At 41.3% G+C, this 22,994-nt stretch overlaps 1 protein-coding gene across 6 annotated transcripts in view; it reads right to left on the bottom strand.

Annotated features, from left to right (window-relative positions):
- FUT8 (fucosyltransferase 8) overlaps positions 1 to 22,994 on the bottom strand; it is a 169,681-nt gene that overhangs the window by 15,990 nt on the left and 130,697 nt on the right. For all 6 annotated transcript variants that reach the window (XM_061611003.1, XM_061611005.1, XM_061611006.1 and 3 more), the window contains 3 exons: positions 16,504 to 16,750; positions 8,326 to 8,502; positions 6,442 to 6,592 (listed from right to left, as the gene is read on the bottom strand). In XM_061611003.1, the coding sequence (XP_061466987.1) occupies positions 6,442 to 6,592; positions 8,326 to 8,502; positions 16,504 to 16,750 (575 nt within the window). The remainder of the gene's footprint in view (positions 1 to 6,441; positions 6,593 to 8,325; positions 8,503 to 16,503; positions 16,751 to 22,994) is intronic.

Raw genomic sequence — 22,994 nt, 5'->3', positions numbered from 1 at the left:
TTGGAGAGACCGCGGCTGCAGTTCTCTCCCAGGTGGGAGCTTGCGGCTGCGGCTTCCTGCCCTCTCTTTCTCCCTCTCTCTCCGTGACTTTAATTTTCGCCTCGGAGAGCCCTTTACTCGGCGGCGACAGCGGCTTCCCTCCTGCTGCCTTTCCCGACACAGGCGTCTCTCGGCAGTCTCCTTTTGGGGTTTTTTAGAGCCGCAAGTGCGACTATAGACCCCGCGCCTCCCCCTGCAAGACTGTGCTGGGCAGCCCTTCCCCCAGTTCATTACCAGTCGGCCGCCATTGCTTCTTCCCCCTCCGCCATTTTCGGATCATTTTTTCCCGCTCTTTTTTCTGGGCGCCATTTTTGTTGAATTCAAATTTCCCGCCTTTTTGTTACCCCTTTATTAACCAACGGATACCTTCCCTGCAAGTTATCTGTATGTGTGTTGTATGTGTGTTGTAGACAGACTTACAGGGCTTCCTTACACACAAATTTACAGTGGCTGACTTGTACTAAATTTGAATTATATTCAGTACCATCAAGGCTGGAGCTTTAATATCAGTGGCTGACTTGTAATAAATTTGAATTATATTCAGTATTATCAAGGCTGGAGCTTTAATATCAGTGGCTGACTTGTACTAAATTTGAATTATATTCAGTATCATCAAGGCTGGAGCTTTAATATCAGTGGCTGCCTTGTACTAAATCTGAATTATATTCAGTATTATCAAGGCTGGAGCTTTAATATCAGTGGCTGACTTGTACTAAATCTGAACTATATTCAGTATTATCAAGGCTGGAGCTGACTTGTACTAAATCTGAATTATATTCAGTATTATCAAGGCTGGAGCTTTAATATCAGTGGCTGACTTGTACTAAATTTGAAGTATATTCAGTATCATCAAGGCTGGAGCTTTAATATTAGTGGCTGACTTGTACTAAATCTGAATTATATTCAGTATTATCAAGGCTGGAGCTTTAATATCTGTGCCTGACTTGTACTAAATCTGAATTATATTCAGTATTATCAAGGCTGGAGCTTTAATATCAGTGGCTGACTTGTACTAAATCTGAATTATATTCAGTATTATCAAGGCTGGAGCTTTAATATCAGTGGCTGACTTGTACTAAATTTGAATTATATTCAGTATCATCAAGGCTGGAGCTTTAATATCAGTGCCTGACTTGTAATAAATCTGAATTATATTCAGTACATCCTGACCCCTCTGTGGCCGTGTACCACGCCTGAAATCCAGCCTACAGCACTAATCTGAACTATATTTTGTACATCCTGACCCCTCTGTGGCCGTGTACCACGCCTAATATACAGCCTATATTACACAGCCTATATTGTTTTAACGCTGATACCACAGTGCATCCTGCCCCCTCTGTGGCCGTGCACTTAGCCATCTGCCAGTGTATCCTACCCCCTCTGTGGCCGTGTACCAAGCCTAATATACAGCCTATATTACACAGCCTATATTGTTTTAACGCTGATACCACAGTGCATCCTGCCCCCTCTGTGGCCGTGCACTTAGCCATCTGCCAGTGTATCCTACCCCCTCTGTGGTCGTACACTGTGCCAGTTCGGGTCTTTACATCCTGCCCCCTCTGTGGCCGTGTACTGCACCCAGGTTAATATAAGATGGCAGAATAGCCAGGCATGTCGCAAGAAGCCAATATGATGCCAGATCAGCCAGGCATGTCACAAACAGCCCAGCCACAACACTCTAAGGCGACTAAGCCTAAGCATGTTAAAGCAATGGCTAAGACAAAACATCTTTCAAGCCATAGCAAACCAGATCAGCCAGGCATGTCACAAACAGCCCAGCCGCAACACTCTAAGGTGACTAAGCCTAAGCATGTTAAAGCAATGGCTAAGACAAAACATCTTTCAAGCCATAGCAAACCAAAGCGGCCACGCTATGCCTCCGTGCCAACCCCCACCACAACCACAAACATCTGCTCCAATAGCCACTCAGGCACAAACATCTACCACAACTGGGCTGCTGCCGTCCCCTGATTTCCTCTTCCAAGTTCAAGCCATGCTGGCATTTTTCACCCAAATGCAGTCACCACCACAAGTTCCTGCCATATCCCAACTCAACATGGACCAACGTGAGTGTCATGAAGCTCATCCTTCCTGTTCACCTAACCCCTTTGATGTAGCCAGAGGCAGAGTTTTTGACGAAGCCTCGTATGTGGAGGAGTCATCCTTCACTGACCACGTTGAAGGAGATGACTGGAGCAAATATTCAGATCATGAGGAGGATACATCGTATCGCTTGTTTAATGCTTCAGACTATCAGCCCCTGGCACGCAGGGTAGTTAATACCCTTGGTCTCCAGACTGCGCCTTCAACTTCCTCCACCCCAGCCATCAAAGGGGCCAAGGTTCTCAAATCCCCTGCACCTACTGAACATTACCTTCCGGTGCCGGACCCGATTGCCAAATTGGCCTCTGAAGAATGGGCTCACCCATTCCATTCTCGCCACTTCAAGAACCTGGCTGACAGGTTTTACGCCCTAGCTCCGGACTTTGCCACCAAGTTAGACGTCCCTGGCATAGATGAACCAATCGCTCACCTCGTTTCACGTTCTCTCTTGCCCAGGGAAGGGGAATCCCAACTAAAGGACACTACTGAGTGACGAATAGACTTCGCCCTCCGCAAAAATCACGAGGCCACTGCCCTCACTATGCGTGCCTCCGCTTCAGCCTCCATTTTGCCCAGAGCAGCTATGATGTGGCTAGATGATCTTCTAGAGGACACTAGGCCCTGATCCTGTCGCCCTCAGAAGGTCACTGGTAAAGTTGCGTAAGACAGCAGCTTTTGTGGCCGATGCCACCTTGGATACCACTCAATTGGGGGCACGAGCCATGACGGCTCAGATAGTCGCTCGACGAACCATCTGGCTTCGCCACTGGCAAGCTGATTCAGCGGCCAGAATGAATCTGTCCAGGGCGGCCAGAATGAATCTGTCCAGGGCTCCTTACTCCGGATCATTACTCTTCGGCGAGGAAGCTCTAAAGGCAGTGCTGGTTGATCCCAAAGACGCCCACAAACCGGTTCTGGCCACTGTCCAGAACATCGACAACAGGCCTTTCAGGCGATCTCCTTCCTTCCGTACTAACCAGCCCTTTCGAGGGACGCAGCCAGGAGGACGAGGCCGCAACTTCAGATCCTATGACCCCAATTCATTCAGGGGCTCCCGGAACCGACGCTTCCAGGCCAGAGACCTACGGCTGGCTTGTCAACTTCGACAAAAGCCATCTCCAACCAACTCAACGCCTACTACATCTAGGGGCAATGTTGGACACCCTGCAGGCAATGGTATTCCTGGCTCCAGATCGCATCACTGCCATCACAAGCATCGCAAGGTCCCTGATGCAACAAACATCAACAGATGTCATGCTTCTAGCCAGGGCGCTTGGAATGTTCATTTCTACAATCCATATTGTGCCATGGGCTCGAGCCCACACTCGGCATCTTCAATGGATTCTACTGCCCTTTCAACAGGACATTGCCAGCTCCAACCATCGCAAAGTTCACTTGACCCCCGCGCTGCGCCTATCATTCCGCTGGTGGACGAGGTCCCAACACCTCTCCAAGGGCACGCTGTTCAGAGAACCACACAGAACTGTTGTAACCACAGATGCCAGTCTCATTGGCTGGGGAGCCCACTGCAACTCCCAGTACGTTCAGGGGGGTTGGTCCACCACAGAGCAGACTCAAAACATCAACTGGCTGGAGCTAAAGGCTGTACATTTAGCTCTACTTCATTTTCAGTCTCTGTTCCCTTTGGACCATGTCCTCATTCGAACGGACAACACCTGTGTAAAATCACATTTGAACAGACAGGGGGGCACCAGGTCTCGTCCTCTGCAGGACCTAGCCTCCCTCATCTTTGTCTGGGCAGAACATCATCTACAATCCCTGAAAGGAGAACATCTCAGAGGGATTTGGAATGTGACAGCAGACTGGCTCAGCAGACAACAGGTTTTTCTGGGGGAATGGAAACTTCACCCAGCCATTTTCCATCGTCTTCAGAGTCAGTTCGGCGAATGCTCAATCAACCTGTTTGCCTCCAGTCGCAATTGCCAACTTCCCAGGTACTTTGCCCGATACCTGGATTCAACAGCGGAAGCAATAGATGCTCTGACAATACCGTGGCCAGACGGTCTCTTGTACGTCTTTCCTCCAATACCATTGTTAGCCAAAACCTTGAGGAAGGCGCGAACCGAGAGGGCACAGCTGGTTCTGATAGCACCATTTTGGCCACGCCGACCGTGGTTCTCAGATCTTCTGGCAATGCCAATGATGGAGCCTTGGACACTTCCAGTCAGGCCAGACCTCCTATCCCAGGGTCCAGTATGGCACCAGGACCCTACTTGACTCAATCTAACAGCGTGGCGTTTGAACTGGGACACTTGAGGTTAGCTGGCCTGTCTGACGCTGTGATTGATATTATTTTGGCCTCGAGAAGACCATCTACCACTCGGATTTATCAACATACTTGGGTGGCTTTCTCCAAGTGGTGCCAGTTCCACCACCACGATCCCTCCCAGGCCACCATGCAACAGGTGCTGCAATATCTCCATAGCGGCTTCATGATGGGACTTAGACCCAACACTCTACGCCGACATGCGTCCACTCTGTCGTCCATTCTCTCACTGTCCTCTACTGGAGCTCCTATTTCCTCACATCCGTTCATCAAACGTTTTTTGAGGGGAGTCGCCCTACGCTCTCCGGCTGTTGTCCATCGGTTTCCCTCATGGAGTTTGCCGAAAGTTCTGCAGGCCTTGCAACGCCCTCCGTTTGAACCCATCAGGACTGTGCCCCTCCGTATACTGTCCTTCAAGGTATTGTTCCTGATCGCAATCACATCTGCCAGACGTGTTTCGGAGTTGGGCGCATTGTCTTCTGCTCGACACCTCTGCATCTTCCATAAGGACTCGGTTGTGCTGAAGACTGATCCTTCCGTCCCAAGGTTGATTCGGTTTTTCATTGCAACCAGGACGTTGTTTTGCCTTCCTTTTGCCCGAATCCTACCCATCCTCTCAAGAAGGCTTGGCATTCGTTAGATGTCCGGAGGGCTCTCAAGACCTACCTGTCTAGGACCCAAGAGATTCGACGAACGGAGTCTCTGTTTGTATCCTTTCATCCAAGGTCTATGGGACATAAAGTATCCAATTCTACCTTATCCCGTTGGTTAAGGGCATGTATTACTTTAGCATATGAGTCTCTGAAGCTGTCAGTTCCAGCTAGTATAACGGCTCATTCTACCAGGTCAGCTGCCACTAATGCTCCTGTTGCCGATATTTGTAGGGCTGCAGTCTGGTCTACCCCACACTCATTTATAAGGCATTATAAAATTGATCGCTATGCCTCTGCTGACGCTTCTTTTGGCAGACGAGTGTTGCAACAGGTTCTTAATCAGGACTAGCATGTGGTCCCACCCTGTATGGGCTGCTCTGGTACATCCCGCTGTGATGGCCGGACTCATAGGGAAAATGGACCATTGGTCTCACCTGAAGGGTGATTTTCCTATGAGTACGGACATCACGGCCCTCCCAGTTGGAGGATGACTATATATTTTCTAATGTGTTATATATTACTGTTACGCTATTATATTTAAATTTAAGAGTGAAGTCAAGACTTCTAGTTCTGTTATACCGCTATGTTGGAATCATGTTACTATGCATGGTACTATTGTGTTATTTTCCTGCTGTCAGGCCTGTTGGCCTTGTTCTTGTATTTTTAGATATTTCTCCTTAGACTCGCTGCGAATGAACTGGAGAGTGGGAGGGGCCTGACGCCCCTAGTCTTGACTTCAAAGACATTCTTGCCTTCGCACGATAGGTGGAGCTAATACCCGCTGTGATGTCCGTACTCATAGGAAAATCACCCTTCTGGTGAGACCAATGGTCCAATTAAAAACATTAAAAACTAATGGGGATGTTCCCACAGGGAGGGAGGGAGGGAGGAAAAGAGATTATTTCTAGCAATTCTTCCTTTAGCCCCCCTGCTAAGCTGCTCTGGAGGGCTGGGGGATCTCCAGAATGGTGTGGGAGGTGGCATGAGATTTAGCTAAAAATGCCTCCTCTTCATCCAGTGGGAGCCTCCACTGGATCACAGTCCTTTTCCTAAACCAAGTCCTTCTATTTGTGGAAGAGCATGTCTGAATCCAGCTTATTATTTTTGAGATACGACAAGCAGAACTGTACACTGTTGTTATTTGCTCTTTTTTAAATTGTCATTTTGCTCTTGTTTTTAAGGATGTTAGTTTTGTACTGATCTGATTCATGTTACAAAAACATTTTTTTCAGAACAATTATGAAAATAATACTATTATTGGTTATGATAAACCACTAGTAGTACTATAGCCTTTCGGGTTTATATTGTGCTATTGAATTACTGATATACAGAACATTACTGTACTGGATACTAGCTTACCTGTGAAGAAAATGTACAGACGAGGAAGTCTGCCTGAGACAAAAAGTGTATGTCCAGAATAACACCTCGCAGAGAGTTTTCTGTATACCGATTATGGAGACCCGCTGACCATGAAATTGAGTTGTCACTAATAAATTCATAGTTTGGATACCTGGAAAGAATACATTGCAAATATCAAATTTCATTTTTTAAAAAATTAAACTGATTTCCCCTCTCTTGAGTTTGCTATGCCTTCATACCCTGTAGACCTGTAGATCTGAAGGCCTTTTATCTGCTTATTCTAAAGAGAAATGCATGACTCACAATGTATGTGCCATAATCAGAGAGAGAGAGAGAGTTTTGAAAGCAACAAACAGAACTTCACTCAAGCTTGCTCTGGATCCCTATATATATATTGTTTTTAATGGTTGGTATTCAATTAAATAATTGTACATATGGTTGCATAGCTGGACCTTCCCTCCTCTCCTCTCCCTGCATTCACTTCATGTTGTCCCCAAAACTGCTCTGCAGGGTAGGAAGCAAACAGAACAGATTTAGGGGGTGCATGGAGGGAGGAGAGATGGAGAATGTTCTGTTGCGCAAGAATAGCCCCTGATCATAGAATCATAGAATAGTAGAGTTGGAAGGGGCCTATAAGGCCATCAAGTCCAACCCCCTGCTCAGTGCAGGAATCCAAATCAAAGCATTCCTGACAGATGGCTGTCCAGCTGCCTCTTGAATGCCTCTAGTGTCAGAGAGCCCACTACCTCTCTAGGTAATTGGTTCCATTGTGGTAGGGCTCTAACAGTTAGGAAGTTTTTCCTGATGTCCAGTCGATATCTGGCTTCCTGCAACTTCAGCCCATTATTCTGTGTCCTGCACTCTGGGACAATCGAGAAGAGATCCCGGCCCTCCTCTATGTGACAACCTTTCATGTAGCGCTCTTCATCTCCCCTCAGTCTTCCCTTCTCCGGCTAAACATGCCCAGTTCTTTCAGTCTCTCCTCACAGGGCTCACAGAACATTGATACAACCCAATGTTTTAAATTAGTATTTTAAATCATATTTTAGACTGATTTTGTTCTAGTAAGTGGTATGTCAATGTTGTTAAATAAAAAAAAGATCAAGGGAAATGAGTGATTTGGTTATTATAGGCAAACTATTGTTTTTCACCCTCTACACTCCTTTCTCACATAAAATAGGCAGAAGGGGTTTTGGGCTAAGCAACCTGTAGGCATGACAAATAACTAATAAATTTAAATACCATTTTGTTGGGTTACTTTGATTCCTAGCTCCTTATGTGCATAGTTTTTAGGTTTTCTCAGTCATTCCATTAGGAGTAGGGCTGACCCTAAAAGGGCTTCCCATATTTCACCAACAGTGCCAGAGCTTTTCTTGGCAGCTGCTGGGCAAATTCTGCCTTTTCTCCCACCCCAGTATGCCAGATGTAGCATCCAGACACCATGAGAAGCTCTGCTGCCACAGCAGGTGGTAGCACTAAAATTAAGGGGAGGGGTGACAGGTGTGGGCCTTATGATGAGCCCCTGAACATGCTGATAAAAAAGGGGAGACACACATCCATTTTTTGAAACTTCAAATTCAAAGTATTGAGAGTGACTAGACTTCCCCACCAAATATATCACCTGCAAATGAAGTGTCCTCCATGGTGTGAACTATAACTCTCGTCAAATTAGCCAGAGATAATTCATGGCTGAAAGCATGAAATTAAATCTTTATTTAAGAAATTTCATATTTATAGAATAAGGCAGCCATAAACATTGAAGAACTTGCCCGCTTACAAATAATGAGCAGATTAAATAGACATTAAACCAAAATATACTGTTTAAATACCTACACTTCACGTAAAAATCACTTATGTACCTACAGTGTACAAGGGTGGTCTTACTTGGATTTTGCCTCTTGCAATAATGAAGGATCATCTGTAGCCAAATAGATTCGTTTTTTGTCAATATGAATTCTGCGGGAGAGAAGTTGGAAACGTTCTTCAACATGTACCATGTATTCTTCAATGGGATGAAAGGCTGCTTCAGTTCCCACTTTGTCTGTCCTTCGGACATGAATACTGGAAAGTAACACAAATATTTCTCTTGAACAGGTTTTTGGTTTTGTTCTTTACTTTTATTTATTATTAAACTTAATTTTATCAGAATCGACTAAGATAAATGAGCATTACAAGATTTATTTATTCAAAAAATAATATGTCAGGAACCAGAGAGCAAGGCCATATATTGGTCGTGTAGCTCCAGGGGTTTGGGCTGTGTGTGTGAGAAGGGAAGACTACCATTCAGTCCTTGAAAACCAAATATAATTGTTAGACTTTTTGGAGGCCAAATGCTAACATATTCTATGTATGTCACAGTGGAATCATATATTATGATTTTGCAAATACCTTTAAGCTGCTAATGATGAACATGGTCAGCCTGACCTTCTTTTATTTGCATACCCAGTAGGTTTAAATTTAGTTGCCAGGTTGAAGAATTTAAACTTGTGTGAAGAGACATTTGTCAAGAGGTTCCCTAATTCAGTCTAAGACACTGTTATCACTTTTCTGCAGTTTTAACAATACTAAAACATGCCTCCTGCACTAAAACCCCTTGAGTATAATTTATTTATTAATTCATATGTGAATTCAGTTCAAAGTGCTAGTTGTTATGATCTTTAAAAACCTATATAACTTGGCCCCAGGGTAACTTAAGGACTGTCTTCTCTAATAGGAACTTTCATGTCTTTTGAGGTCATCAGCTGATCTTGTTTCATATCTGCCACCGTCAAAGATGCTGTTGGTGGTGACACAGGTCAGGGCCTTTCCAGTAGCAGCAGAGAGATTGTGGAACTCTCTCACCCCCACCACGCAAGTGGCATGACTCCCACACTACAGATCTTCTAATGATCTTGGGACCAGAGTGATTATTGCTATTTTGGCTTTTTGTTGTTGTATTTTTAGTGCTATTTGCAACATGGATCTGACTGTTCTGTTTTTTGTTTTTATTTTGTGTTTATCTTGCTTTATTGCATTATTTTATCTGTCTTTTTAAGCTACTATGAAAATCTTTGGCAGGAAAGTGGACTAGACATATAAACATTTGACAGGAACTCATGTAATTCCTTGACTGGGATAGCCTGGTCACAGTAATCTATGCCCTAGTAACATCTCATATAGATTACTGCAACACACACTACATGAGACTATCCTTGAAGATGTTTCAGAAACTGCAGCTGATGCAGAATGCAGCTACTCAGCTACTGCCAGGAGGAGAAAGAAAGAATTGCATCACTGTGATTCTCAAACCATTGTACTGGCTGCCAGTGACTTACCGGGCTGGATTCAAGCTTTTGCTGTCAGCAAATAAAGCCCTAAACAATTTGGAACCCCAAAACTGAAAGGAGCACTGCCCCATTATCATTTGACCCATCTATTATAATCAGCAAGGGATGCCTGCTTGCTGTCCTGTCAATGAGAGTGGTTGGTAGGACAATGAGACACAATAGGACATTCGTGGTGGCAGTGCCCCACTTATTCAACTCCCTCCCGAGTGGCATCTGGTTGGTCCCACAGCAGATGGGGCCAAACAAAAGCTAAAGACATTTGTATTTGTCCAGGGTTTTTGATCTTACTCAAAACTGACTTTTATTGGGGTAGTACTATAATTAACTTACTGCTTCTGATTTGATTGTGATTCTGTGGTTTCAATTATGGCTTTTATTGTGTCATGTCTTGTTTTATTTAGTTGATGCTGTTAGCCGCCCTGTGCCTAAGACTGGAGGAAGGGCAAGATATAAAAATGAACAAATATATAAATGTTTACTTAAAAGTCACCTATTAAAGTTTAAATTTCTTTAGCAATTTATTCATTCCCCCCTCCCCTCAAAAATTCTGATGATTGAATGACTGGAACTGATTAAAAATTAGAAGTGTTTTATCTTTAGTATGTTAGTAAGTTATTTTCAAATTCGTAACCATATTATGCAAGTGACAGAGTACTGAAACCTGAGGAAGTATCACAGATCAATAAGCATGTTCATTTGTTAAAAGGTGGAACAGAAATTATATATATAATCCCAGGCATTGAATTCTTTTGAGCACTGTATCCAAGTATCATAACAACAATTAGGGCCAAATTGGATGCGACAGGGATAGCAATATGCTTATTCAGAGTCTTTTCTGTGGCTGCACATAGATTATGAAACATCTTACCCCTTGAGGTTCAAGTGGCCCCCTCTCTTGCCATTTTCTGTGGGTCAGTGAAAGCCTATATCAACAGGCTTTTGCTGCATCATTTTAGATAAGGGTCTGCATTGAGAGCTGTTTTTTATCTGTCGCCTGTTCTTTTATTGTTTATTTTGCTGATATTTTAATTGTTTTAATTTAATATAATTTAATTACTGTGATTTTAATTTAATCTTGAGTGGAACACCAGTACAAATCACAGAAAAATGGGATAGAAATCTTATAAATACATTACATTAAATATGTCTGCTCCTTTCATATCTAAACCAAGGTAGGGTGGATAGAAGTCTAGGTTTCCATAACAAAATATCCATCTGCCATCACAATGATGTCAAGTGACCCATTTTTGCATAGCGTCGTCCATGGAATCCTGAGGATTAAATGGCTGTCAGGCTTGCAAAGCATTATTCATGGGGTGCTGCAGGTGCAGATAATCCCCTTTTCAACAGCCACATCTTTATCTGCCTTGCCCCTGATGTCATATATGATGTCATATGTAGGGTAGGTGGGTTGTGGCTTGGCCAAAATAGCCTTGCAGACCAAATGGGGAGAACTCGTGGGCCTAATAAGATCTGCCAACCAAATTTTCCCCCTGCTGTTATAAATGGTGGGGGGAAAGTTCTCTTCTCTCTACAACACTGGAACTCGAAAGACCGCCCGCTGCTGAACAGGCCTGTAACATCATTTAGGATGTAATCCAATACATGTCTACTCAGAAGTAAGCTCCATTGGGTTCAATGGGACTTACTCTCAGGTAGGTGTGTATTGGATTGCAGCCTTAGAACATCTGGGGAAAATTCTACTCATACTACCACACTCCTACCAGAATATCATAGGGTGGTGGCCTGAAAACAGGCATTTTTCACTGTTGCCCCTGGACTATGGAAAAGCCTTCTTTCTTCCATATGCGAAGCAATAACCATCAAAAGAAATATCTTTTGTTTCCAGGCTTTTCCTGACCCCTAAGATCGGATCATTTTAAATTGGTTTTATATGCTTTTGTACTACTGCTTTACTGGTTTTATGTTGTGTTTTTGTTTTAAAGACAGTATTTATTGTTTGCATGTTGTACACCACTTAGAGATTAAGTGGTTTATAAATGCTTTAAATAAATAAATAAATCTTAGAACATGGATTCAACAAACAAAATTGATTGGCAGTAGGTTTAGGACAGACAAAAGAAAATATTTATTCATTCAGAATGTATAATTAACTTGTAAAAATATTTATTCATTCAGAATGCATAATTAACTTGCAAGGTATGACTGACCACTAGCTCACAGATTCAATTTTTTCAAATTTAAAGCATATTAACATATAACAAGAAAAAAAATACTTTTTATTCCAGGTGCTGGAATATAGCAACATAGGACCATATTACTATAAATTGTTTTTTTTAATGTGATTTTAAATTTGTATATTTGTATATTTGTTTTTAATGTTTTTAATTGTTGTAAACCGCCCAGAGAGCTTCGGCTATGGGCGGTATACAAATGTAATAAATAATAATAATAATACCACCAACCAGAACAAATAAGAAAGGGTTATATGGAATACTTGGGAAGAAAAGAAAACAAGCCATATTTTCAATAAAAATAAATAGAAATCAATTGAAACTCTGGGGGAAGGTGACCACACCATACTTGATTTTAACAGAAGCAAAAGCTGAGAGTAGCCATACGCGCACCGTGGACTTCAGGAAAGCTGATTTTAATAAACTCGGAACAATTGAGAGTACGGTTCCATGGCAAGCCACCCTAATGGGAAAAGGAGTCCAAGATGGGTGGGAATTTCTAAAAAAGGAAATGGCAATCAATTCCAACAAGGGGAAAAAAAGGGGGGGGAACAGCAGAAGAAGCCAGTGTGGCTTCACAAAAAGCTTAGAGATGACCTGAAAACAAAAAAGGACACATACAGGAAGTGGAAAGAAGGCCAGGCCACAAAGGAAGAGTACAGGCAGGTATCACAGAATTGCAGGTATGGTGTCAGGAAGGCTAAAGGTGAGAATGAGCTGAGGCTAGTGAGGGATACTAAAAGCAACAAAAAAGCTTTCTTCAGGTATGTCCATGGTAAAAGACAGAGAAAATAAATGGTGGCACAGCTACTCAATGAGGATGGCAAAATGATAACTGACGACAAAGAAAAGGCAGAAGTGCTCAATTCCTACTTTGGTTCAGTGTTCTCCCAAAAAAGGGTCTATGACCCTCCCGGGAAACATGAAGTAGAAGGGGCAGGATTAGAGCTTGATATTGATAGACAAATGGTCAAGGAATACCTAATCACTTTGAACAAGTTCAGTTCTCCAGGCCCTGATAAACTGCATCCTAGAGAATTGAGGGAACTGGCTGAAGGCCTCTCAGAACCACTATTATCTTTGCTGTCTATTATCTTTGCGAAATCATGGAAGACTGGTGAAATGCCGGATGACTGGAGGAGAGCTAATGTTGCCCCTATCTTCAAAAAGGGCAAGGAGGAGGAACTGGGGAACTACAGACCAGTCAGCCTAGCATCAATCCCTGGAAAAACTCTGGAGCAGATTATAAAGCAGTCAACCTGTAAGCACCTTGAAAACAATGCAGTGATTACTAGGAGCCAATATGAAGAACAAATTCTGCCAAACTAATCTTATCTCCTTTTTTGATTGAGTAACCTCCCTTGTAAACTGTGGGAATGCTGTGGACATACTATATCTCAAATTCAGCAAAGCTTTTGACAAAGTGCCCCATGATATTCTGATTAGCAAGATACCTAAATGTGGGCTGAATGGAACAACTATCAGGTGGATCCACAGTTGGCTCCAGAATCATACTCAAAGAGTGCTTATCAATGGTTTCTTCTCAAACTGGGCGGAAGTAGCGAGTGGGGTACCACAGGGCTCAGTCCTGGGCCCAGTGCTCTTCAACATTTTTATTAACAACTTGGGTGAGAAGGTACAGAGCATGTTTATCAAATTTGCAGATGATACAAAATTGGGGGGCATAGCTAATACCGTGGAAGACAGAAACAAAATTCAAAGGGACCTTGATAGGCTGGAGCATTGGGCTGAAAACAATAGAATGAAATTCAACAGGGATAAATGCAAAGTTCTACACTTAGGAAAAAGAAACCAAATGCACCGTTATAAGATGGGGGATATTTGGCTCAGCAATATGACATGTGAGAAGGATCTTGGAAATGTCTTTGATCACAAGTTGAATATGAGCCAACAGTGCAATGTGGCTGCAAAAAAGAGAAATGCTATATTAGGCTGCATTAAAAGAAGTGTAGTTTCCAAATCGCGTGAAGTATTAGTTCCCCTCCATTCAGCACTGGTTAGGCCTCATCTTGAGTCCTGCGTTCAGTTCTGGTCTCTGCACTTCAAGAAGGATGCAGACAAACTGGAACAGGTTCAGAGGAGGGCAACAAGGATGATCACGGGACTGGAAACAAAGCCCTATGAGGACAGACTGAAAGAACTGGGCATGTTTAGCCTGGAGAAGAGAAGACTGAGGGGAGATATGATAGCACTCTTCAAGTACATGAAACGTTGTCACATAGAGGAGGGCCAGGATCTCTTCTCGATCATCCCAGAGTGCAGGACACGGAATAATGGGCTCAAGTTGCAGGAAGCCAGAATTTGACTAGACATCAGAAAAAACTTCCTAACTGTTAGAGCCATATGACAATGGAACCAATGACCTAGAGAGGTAGTGGGCTCTCCGACACTGGAGGCATTCAAGAGGCAGCTGGACAGCCATCTGTTGGGAATGCTTTGATTTGGATTCCTGCATTGAGAAGGTGGTTGGACTTGATGGCCTTATAGGCCCCTTCCAACTCTACTATTCTATGATTCTAAGAGTAGGTACTGCCACACTAAAGGATCAATTTCGTACAAGAGCAGAACAAGTACTGTGTGAAACCCATAAAATGGAATGCACTCCTTCAACTTGACCTGGTAGCAAATTGGCAACCAGTGCAGATATCAGAGCAGATGTATTATGTCCTGACAGGGTCTCACTCACATCAGCAATTGTGCTACAGCATTCTGCACTAACTGCAGCTCCCGGGTCAGGTTGTGCTGCATGGGGATTTCTGTGACCTTGGCTGATTTTTTTAGTTTTGGTTTTGGGATGCTGAGTTTTCTGTCTTACTCATAAGAATCTTGTTGTGGTTGATATGGTGTTGCATTTAGGAAATCACCCCTGTCTTTTCTTTTTATTTTTCTATTTGCATTTCATTTACCTCTGACCTTATTCCCTCCATCCATAAAAGCAACCACAGTGTTGCCATGTGGTCAGCTCAACCCCCTTAAACCCACTGATGCATCTTGTTATTTGCATGATAGTTTGTTTCTTGCCCCTATGTCATCACTAGGGCACGCCCCTGAAATCTCAGGGTTTGAGATGCTTCTGACTTAACAACCCTATCCAAAGATGATATTTCTATCATCATCATCATCCTCCACCCAAAGGTTCCAAGGTGGCTTACAACAATTTTAAAATACAGCATTAAAAACAATTAAAAATGATCTATCACCACACAGTAGGGAGGAACCCAAAAATATATGCCTCGGGTGTCAAAGGCCAGAGTAAAGAGGTACTGGTATTAAGGAATAATCCTGGTACCAAAGAATAGTTTCAGAGTTTGAATTTAACCTGAAGTTCTTGCTTTGCTTTTTTAAAAATGGACTACACTTTAAGAACATATTTTCAATACATAGCGAATTTTGGAAAGAAGTTTCAGTCATTTAAAAAAAAAGCCTCAATTGAGAACTGTTACTCATAATTTAAGATCAGGGACAAAAAAACCCATATGGTTTTTAGCCATCTAGGAGTAGTGGTGTGGTGGTTAGAGTGTTGGACTATGACCTGGGAGACCAGGGTTCGAATCCCCACATAGCCATGAAGCTCACTGGGTGACCTTGGGCCAATCACTGCCTCTTAGTCTCAGAGGAAGGCAATGGTAAACCACCTCTGAATACCGCTGACCATGAAAACTCTATTCAATAGGTTGCCATAAGTCGGAATCGACGAAGGCAATCCATTTCCATTTTTCAAAGGTAGTTGAATTAATTCTCACTGTTCAGTTTACCTAATTAAATCCATCAAAAGTTTTTGTCAGTCACTGAGTCTTTTTGTGTAAATATAGACCGGTATTGTTTGAAAGTAAAATACAAGCATCTTTACTACTTGTATTCCCAATCAGCCATTAAAGATCCAGTTCTTACTGAGCTTCTAAGGACAAATTCATGGAATCTAGAGTTATCAATGGCCAACTACCCATGATAGCTAAATACAGCCCGCATATTCAGAGGCAGTATATCTCAGAGTACCAAGTTCTGAGGACAAACACAAGAGAGCTGCTGCCTTCAATACTGGCATGAAATTAAAACAATAAAAATAATTGAAATAGTTGTAGGACAGCAACCTTTATTTCCAATGCATTTTAAGTTATGACTTTCCCAGAAGTGTTTCATAATCTACTGTTTTAAAGAAAAAAAACTGAACAAGGTGAACCCTTGAGATTTTCATGTCTGCTCATAAGTCCTACTGATTTCAATAGGAATAAGCATGGATAGGAGTGTGGCAAAGATTGCAGCCTTAGCACGTAATATATTATTTCCCACTCTTTATCCCAGAAGGAGGCCAGGGCACCAAACAAAACCACTAAAAACACTCCAAAAACAAAACATCTTTAAAAACATATTAAAACAAACTATCTTTAAAAACTCAAAACTTCTTTAAAAACATTTTTTAAAACAACAGCTTTAAAAATTGTTTAAAAAGCAATTCCAGAACAGATGCAGACTGGGATAAGGGCTCTACTTAAAAGGTTTGTTGAAAGAGGTCTTCTTACCCAATAACTGGATGTTTAAAGCCAAGTTTCCTTGTAGCTTCTTCTATTTCCTTTTCTAACCAAGGCTGTGGACGAATCAGGTATTTGACAAACTGTGAGACCCACCACACTGCAGGATCCCCATGGACACGAATCAGTCTGTCAGCCAAGTCTTCTGGGATAGCTAATGGCAAATATGGAGGCCGTGGGTGTAGACTGTCAACTATGGGTAGCTCTATTACTTGAACATCTTTATCATTTGCCTCACCTATAAGAGATATAGTAAAAATTAAATACCTCAAACAGTTTTCCATGTATCTAAATAAGAGTGCATTTATACAGTACCTAACAATGTTTTCTTGTTTGATAAACCACTAGAATGAGAATCAAATAAATCAATTATGTAAACAAAAATCAAGAAAATAAGATTAACCTCTGCCAGATGGCCATTTAACAAATCTCATACATACATACATACATACATACATACATACATACATACATACATACATACAGGTGGCAGAAAAAAGCTACCAGTATTTTTTTGCAGAATAAAATCGACTCAATCCAAGAGAAGTTCTGAGCTTAGACAGATGGGATAAGCTTGGCAGAGTTATTAAAAAAAAGCAGACCCCAGAATTCAATTTACAATATCTGAACAAATCTAAAGTTTATGATCACATGCAATAGCAGTTTGGGCATACCAGGATATATATATATGTGGGCTAATAAACTGATGCTGATCCCTGAAAAGACTGAGGTGTTATGTGTCACAAGTTCTCAAGTCAGGGAGGTGTGGAGATGGCTTGTTCTTGACAGGGTTACACTCCCCTAAAAGAAGCAGATCTGCGGCTGGGAGTGCTTCTGGATTCAACACTGTTACTGGAAACTCAGGTGGCCTCAGTGATTAGGAGTCCCTTTTTCTAGCTCTGGCTGCTTCACCAATTTAGCCCCTTTTAGACAGAAAGGACTTGGCCATTGTACTCCATACTCTGTTAACTTCCAGATTGGATTGTTGCAATGTGCTTTATGTGTAGGGTTGCCATATTCCAGTTCCACAAATCCGGGCAAGCTAATTTGCATATCATGCAAAGTATTTGCATATTATGCCACGTATGCAAATATTTGCATGTTAACATTTGGATTGTCCAGTTGTTTTGTTTTTGTGCCTAAGAATTACCACCAAAAACTGGGGAAAGATGTGAGAAATCTTTTTTTGAAAAGCAACATTTTCAGCCTTAAATGCCTAGACTCTAGTTTCCAACACTATGGAATATTGATTGATTGATTGATTAAGAGGATTTATATCCTGCCCTTCTGCTGTCAAAAACAGAGCTCAGCACAGCTTACAAATATAATAAAAACAATAAAAATGCACAATCAATATAAAAGCATAATAAAAACACAAAATAGCAACAAACAAAGTAAGTCAGGGCAGCAGTACGTTTAACCATTACATATACGATATACAGTATTTCAGAGATGTGGTGGGTGGAGAAAAACAAGTCAAAATGTTAGGAAAAGGAGTCTTTCACACCACATGCTCAGTTCTAAATACTGTTGCAGCAAGTTTTACAAGTTCCTCCAGTATTCCACTGGTGCAGGAACTCAGACATTCAAAGTATCTGTATGTTTCTTAGGTTTTATAAAAGCAGAGCTTTGCTTAACTCAAAATTTCTTCTCCTTTTGATCAACCACATCTACACAGTTTCCACCTCCATACTCAAAATGAAACTGGGCCTGGAAGTGTGCAAAACCCCCACACATACCTTGCTTATTAGATTACTAATGCCAGGATGTCTGTCTTATCGACTACTTTCCTGGTCTCTCCCCCCCCCCGGGCATCATGGAAGACCCAGTCCTGGGCTCAGAAAGAAAATAAATATCCGGTCCTCTTCAAAGTACTCATAAGCCTCTTGTTTTAATTAAAATAATAATTATAAATTCTTGCTCTTATCACTAATGGGAGTTAATTATCTTGCATATGCTGCTGTTGCTTCTATGGCTGTAACGGAGTGAGGTTAAAGATAAGTGAAATGCAAATAGGAAAAAAACAACACAAAAGGCAGTAACACTTTCCTAAATGTAATACCATACCAACCACAACAAGATTCCTATGAGTAAGGCAGAAAACTAAGCATCTCACAACCAGTCAGGATTCCTAACCAAAAACCAAAAATATGATAAATGAAGTAATATTTATATAAGCATGACTATCAAATATATTTATTATTTACACAAACTGTAAAGATATTTATAGTGCAAACCTAGGTTTATTTATTCATAAGCAAGTTCCAGTGTATTCAGTGGGGCTTACTCAAACAGGGACAGAAATGCAACCTCAAGTGATAAGCAACTTCATTCACACAACCCAAAATTCTGAATCATGCCACTTTACGCTGTTTTGCAACTGTTTATACTTGTTTTTATGGTTATTGGATTTTAAATGGCTTTATTTCTTGTTGTGAGCTGCCTTGGTTTCCAACCCTACCTACCTCACAGGGTTGTTGGAAACACTCCATACACGCACACGCACACACACTGCAGATGTATAAATACATACAGCCCATATAATAGTTTATTGTCAAACCAGTTGGTCATTGCAGAAAAATCAGTATTAGTTCTAAAAAAATCAGTATTAGTTTCCTACAGAATAAAAGCTGTAATACCTAAGTAAGCCCTGCCTACTTGCTAGAGAGGGATAGAAAGAGTTAGAACACAAACACAATTCTTTTTTACATTCACTCCAAAGTCCCAGTGATTTTCAGCACATTCATAACCATGTCTACTCAAAAGTAAATCCTATTGAATTCAATGGGATTTACTCTGGGCATATGGGATTAGCATTGCTTTTACAAAAGCAAGTATTGGGAAGGTTTTCAAAACACTGCCCAGGATCTGACTCCTGCACACAAGAAGAAAAAAAACTGAAATGTATATACTTACCCAATTTATGAGGTTTTCAGATAAACGGGGGGAAACCACCATTTTCTGGCATTGCAATGAGGTTTTCTAGACACTGCCTCAGGTCAATGAAACTGAAACACAACCCTGGCTTCACTGATTGGCTGCAATCCTGAAAGGGTGGGGTTAAAGCTACGAAGTGCTATACAGTAATTTAAAGAAAGATTTAACAGTCGGGGGGCAGCTGATGTTTTTATGTATATGTCGAGAACCGGACCACCTAGAAACTTAATTTTTTTTTAATTAAAGCTGAGAATCCGGGTCACCTAAAGGGCTAAACGGGCGCCGGGTGGTATGCAAAGAATCCAGGTAAAACCTGGCTAACCGGGCAATATGGCAACCCTATTTATGTGGGACTGTCCTTGAAGACAACTCGGATAATTCATATGGCTCAAAATGCAGTGGCCAGATTACTGGGCTGGAGTTTCATGTAGAATTCACAAGACCCCTGTTTAAAAACAACTGCATTGGTTGCCAGGTCCACTTCAATGTGCTCATACTATATTTAAAGCCCTAAATTACTTCAGTCTGAAATATCTGAAAGACTGACTCCTTCCTTCCAGACCCTATTGGGTGTTAAGATCAGTAGAGGCCCTCTTGGTATTTCCTCTGCCTTCAGAAGCACAGGGGGTAGCAGCCCGGGACAGGGTATTCTCTGTTTCAGCCCACAGAGGTGTATCTGGCAACTTTACTATATAGCTTTCAGTGAATGCTGAACAGATACCTCTTTAACCTGGCCGTTGACACCTCAGATGTGTATTCTTAGGACCTGCTCTATTTTTGTGATGTATGTGGTTTTAAGTTCTTTTAAATTGTTTTTAAGGATATAAACTGTTGTAACATGCCCTGGAACCTCAGAGTGAAGGGTGGGCAAATAAATAAATAATACAAAACAGAAGATTCATAAGTGACTTGGCTGACAGCACTATCCAACATGAAAGGTTGATGAAAGGTTGAATCCCAAAATTTAGAACTTCTTGTTGCCCTTTAATGGAATTTTCAGATTTCTTAGTTGAGACTGCCCATTCCCAACCATCCATTTAATTAATATCTTGGAAGTAGCAGTTGCAAGATAATAAGAGATCTGCCGAGGGATTCATCAGAGACACCAGATATATTTGAGAATGTAAGGAATATTCTAAATTGGTTGCAACTAGTCGACAATGTCATCAGTTTATCTGTGTTCATTCTTACAGAACTTATGTTAAGAATTAAAAGTACAAACACCTCTGATAAAGGTGGGTAGCAGATTAATGTACAGTTTGCTGATCAATATAGTAACATCTAATGGAAGCTGAGAGACACATATAACCCACAAGCCAAAAATATAGAACTTTTTATAGATGATATAATATATATTGCATCAGGGAGTGTATGGCGTGCCAAACCTTTCTTCCAGCATTTATTTCCCCCTAAAAGCTCCCCAGCAGTCCTCTCCCAGAAAGGATTACTTTCGGTCTCTGCCTCCACAAGGGAGAAGTAGCTTGTGTTTGGGAATGGGAATGTGACAGAAGTACAGTTGGGGGAAGGTTTTGGCATTTCTCTTGCTCATCCCTAATGTGCTCTAATTTATTTATTTTTATTTATTTATAAAAATATTTATATACCACCCACTCACAAAACACCAGGGTAGTGGCCAGCAACATAAACCTTTTAAAAGAAATACAGAACAATCCTTAAAATGGCTACTCAAGAAAATTTTAAAGAACTTCATGAGTCTGTCAGCATACAAAAAGGGAAGAGTGTTCCACAGCATGGCACTAGCAATACTAAATGCCCGACTTCTGGTTGAGGCAATTCCCCAAACATACTTTATAGATCTTATGATGGTAGATCTCATTCCAACACATGTCTAGTTGGTAGTTTGTTGACACACTTTAAAACTGAGTATAGCACCTAGATGGCGATAACTGGAAAAGCTCCAATGACCATTTCTGCAAAATTAGAAGTCTGCACTAGCTGCTGCTATAATTTCAACAAAATATTCAGATTACAGAAAGAAATGATTGGTTTAATTGAAAAGCATGTCAAAACACCCCCATTAGAGGTTTGCAAAGAAAGTACACAATCTAGAAGTGAGAGGCATAAATGATACAAGGGGTAAAACCAAAAAATTATGTATATGATCACAAAAGAGAAATGTCCTGATGATTTCTTTATGTTCCTTCCCCACCACTGTGCGCACACGCATGCACACACACACACACGAACTGCAGGAGGTAAATGGACAGGCAAAGAAATTCAGTATTTTTTCCTTGTCCATGTAAAGTGTCAGTTTTAGATTCTATAAAGGTGTATCTTAAATTCAGATAAGACATCTTACAGAATCCTACAGAGAAACCAGCATTTTACTCAGAAGAAAATAATTACTGAGTATTTGCAGAAGCCACATGGAAGCCTTTACTCAGTGCATGCATACGATTTAAAAAACAAAGATTAAAACACCCACAGTGCATTTGTGATGTCAAAATTCACAGCTCCAGTAGCCTTGGAATATGAATTCCAGCAGCTTTGAACATAAATTCTGGCAGCCGGTAGTGTGAGGGGAGAATACACCCCAGTTCTTCTCCATTTTGTATTGTACTGTTTACCAGGAGAACCACCTCCCTTCCTGCCTTGTCACCCTCTTCATGTCTCCCAAATTTACCTGGGTGTGTGCAGGACCAGTATCTTAGGAGGCCTCTGAATCTCTCCCTGTGGTGTTTAGATTGCTGCAACAACAGTATTCCAGGCAGTAGGGACCATACTATGGACTTCGGTGCCCTGAAGAATTCCAGTTCCCTTGCTTCCTTAATTTTAATTTGGGGTTTTTGTTTGTTTATTTTTAGGTTTTGCATTTGAAAGTATTGTTAGGAAGAGTTTAACCAAAGAATAATTAAGGTTTTGGAATTCTCACATAAAAAATAATTATATGAGAGATAGACTAGAGAAGTGATAGAAATAATAGTAACATACAAGAAAGAATTGTGAAGAATGATCTGAACATTCACTAACAATGTAACTGAAATGTTGTAAATTCAAACCCACTATAAAAGAATAATTTAACAGACTTAATCAGACAGTAAGCCTACATTTGATTATAAATTGATTATACATAGAAATGACACATTTAGTGGAATGCATTTGACTATACAAATATGTACAAAATCCCACCTGTCCTAATAACATGCATTACTGATTGCTTGGAGATAGGGCCTGCAAGCAACTCACCTGCAAGGAAGTTATTTGTTCCAAGTAAGCCCAAAAGATCAGTTATTTCAGGAAATGAACAGTTATTTTTAACTTTGGTCTCTACAACTGATTTTCAAGGAAGGTTCTCTTAAAATAAAATTGGTAATTTAAAAATACAGATGGTACACTTCCTGAACATAAGACAGGTCTATCTATTCTGCCAGAAACCCATGGATGAAGGCTATATCTATATAACTAATGCTTTCATTCAAGCCTTCTTCTGAATTAATAAAAACAAACATCTTCCACATTTTCATACAATATAACAACTGCTACATAATGCAATCCTCCAAAGATGTTTCTGAATTGGTGTAAAG

This window comes from Rhineura floridana, chromosome 2 (genome assembly GCF_030035675.1).
Source record: "Rhineura floridana isolate rRhiFlo1 chromosome 2, rRhiFlo1.hap2, whole genome shotgun sequence".
Taxonomy (NCBI): domain Eukaryota; kingdom Metazoa; phylum Chordata; class Lepidosauria; order Squamata; family Rhineuridae; genus Rhineura; species Rhineura floridana.
This window is presented reverse-complemented; position numbering and strand designations above follow the sequence as displayed.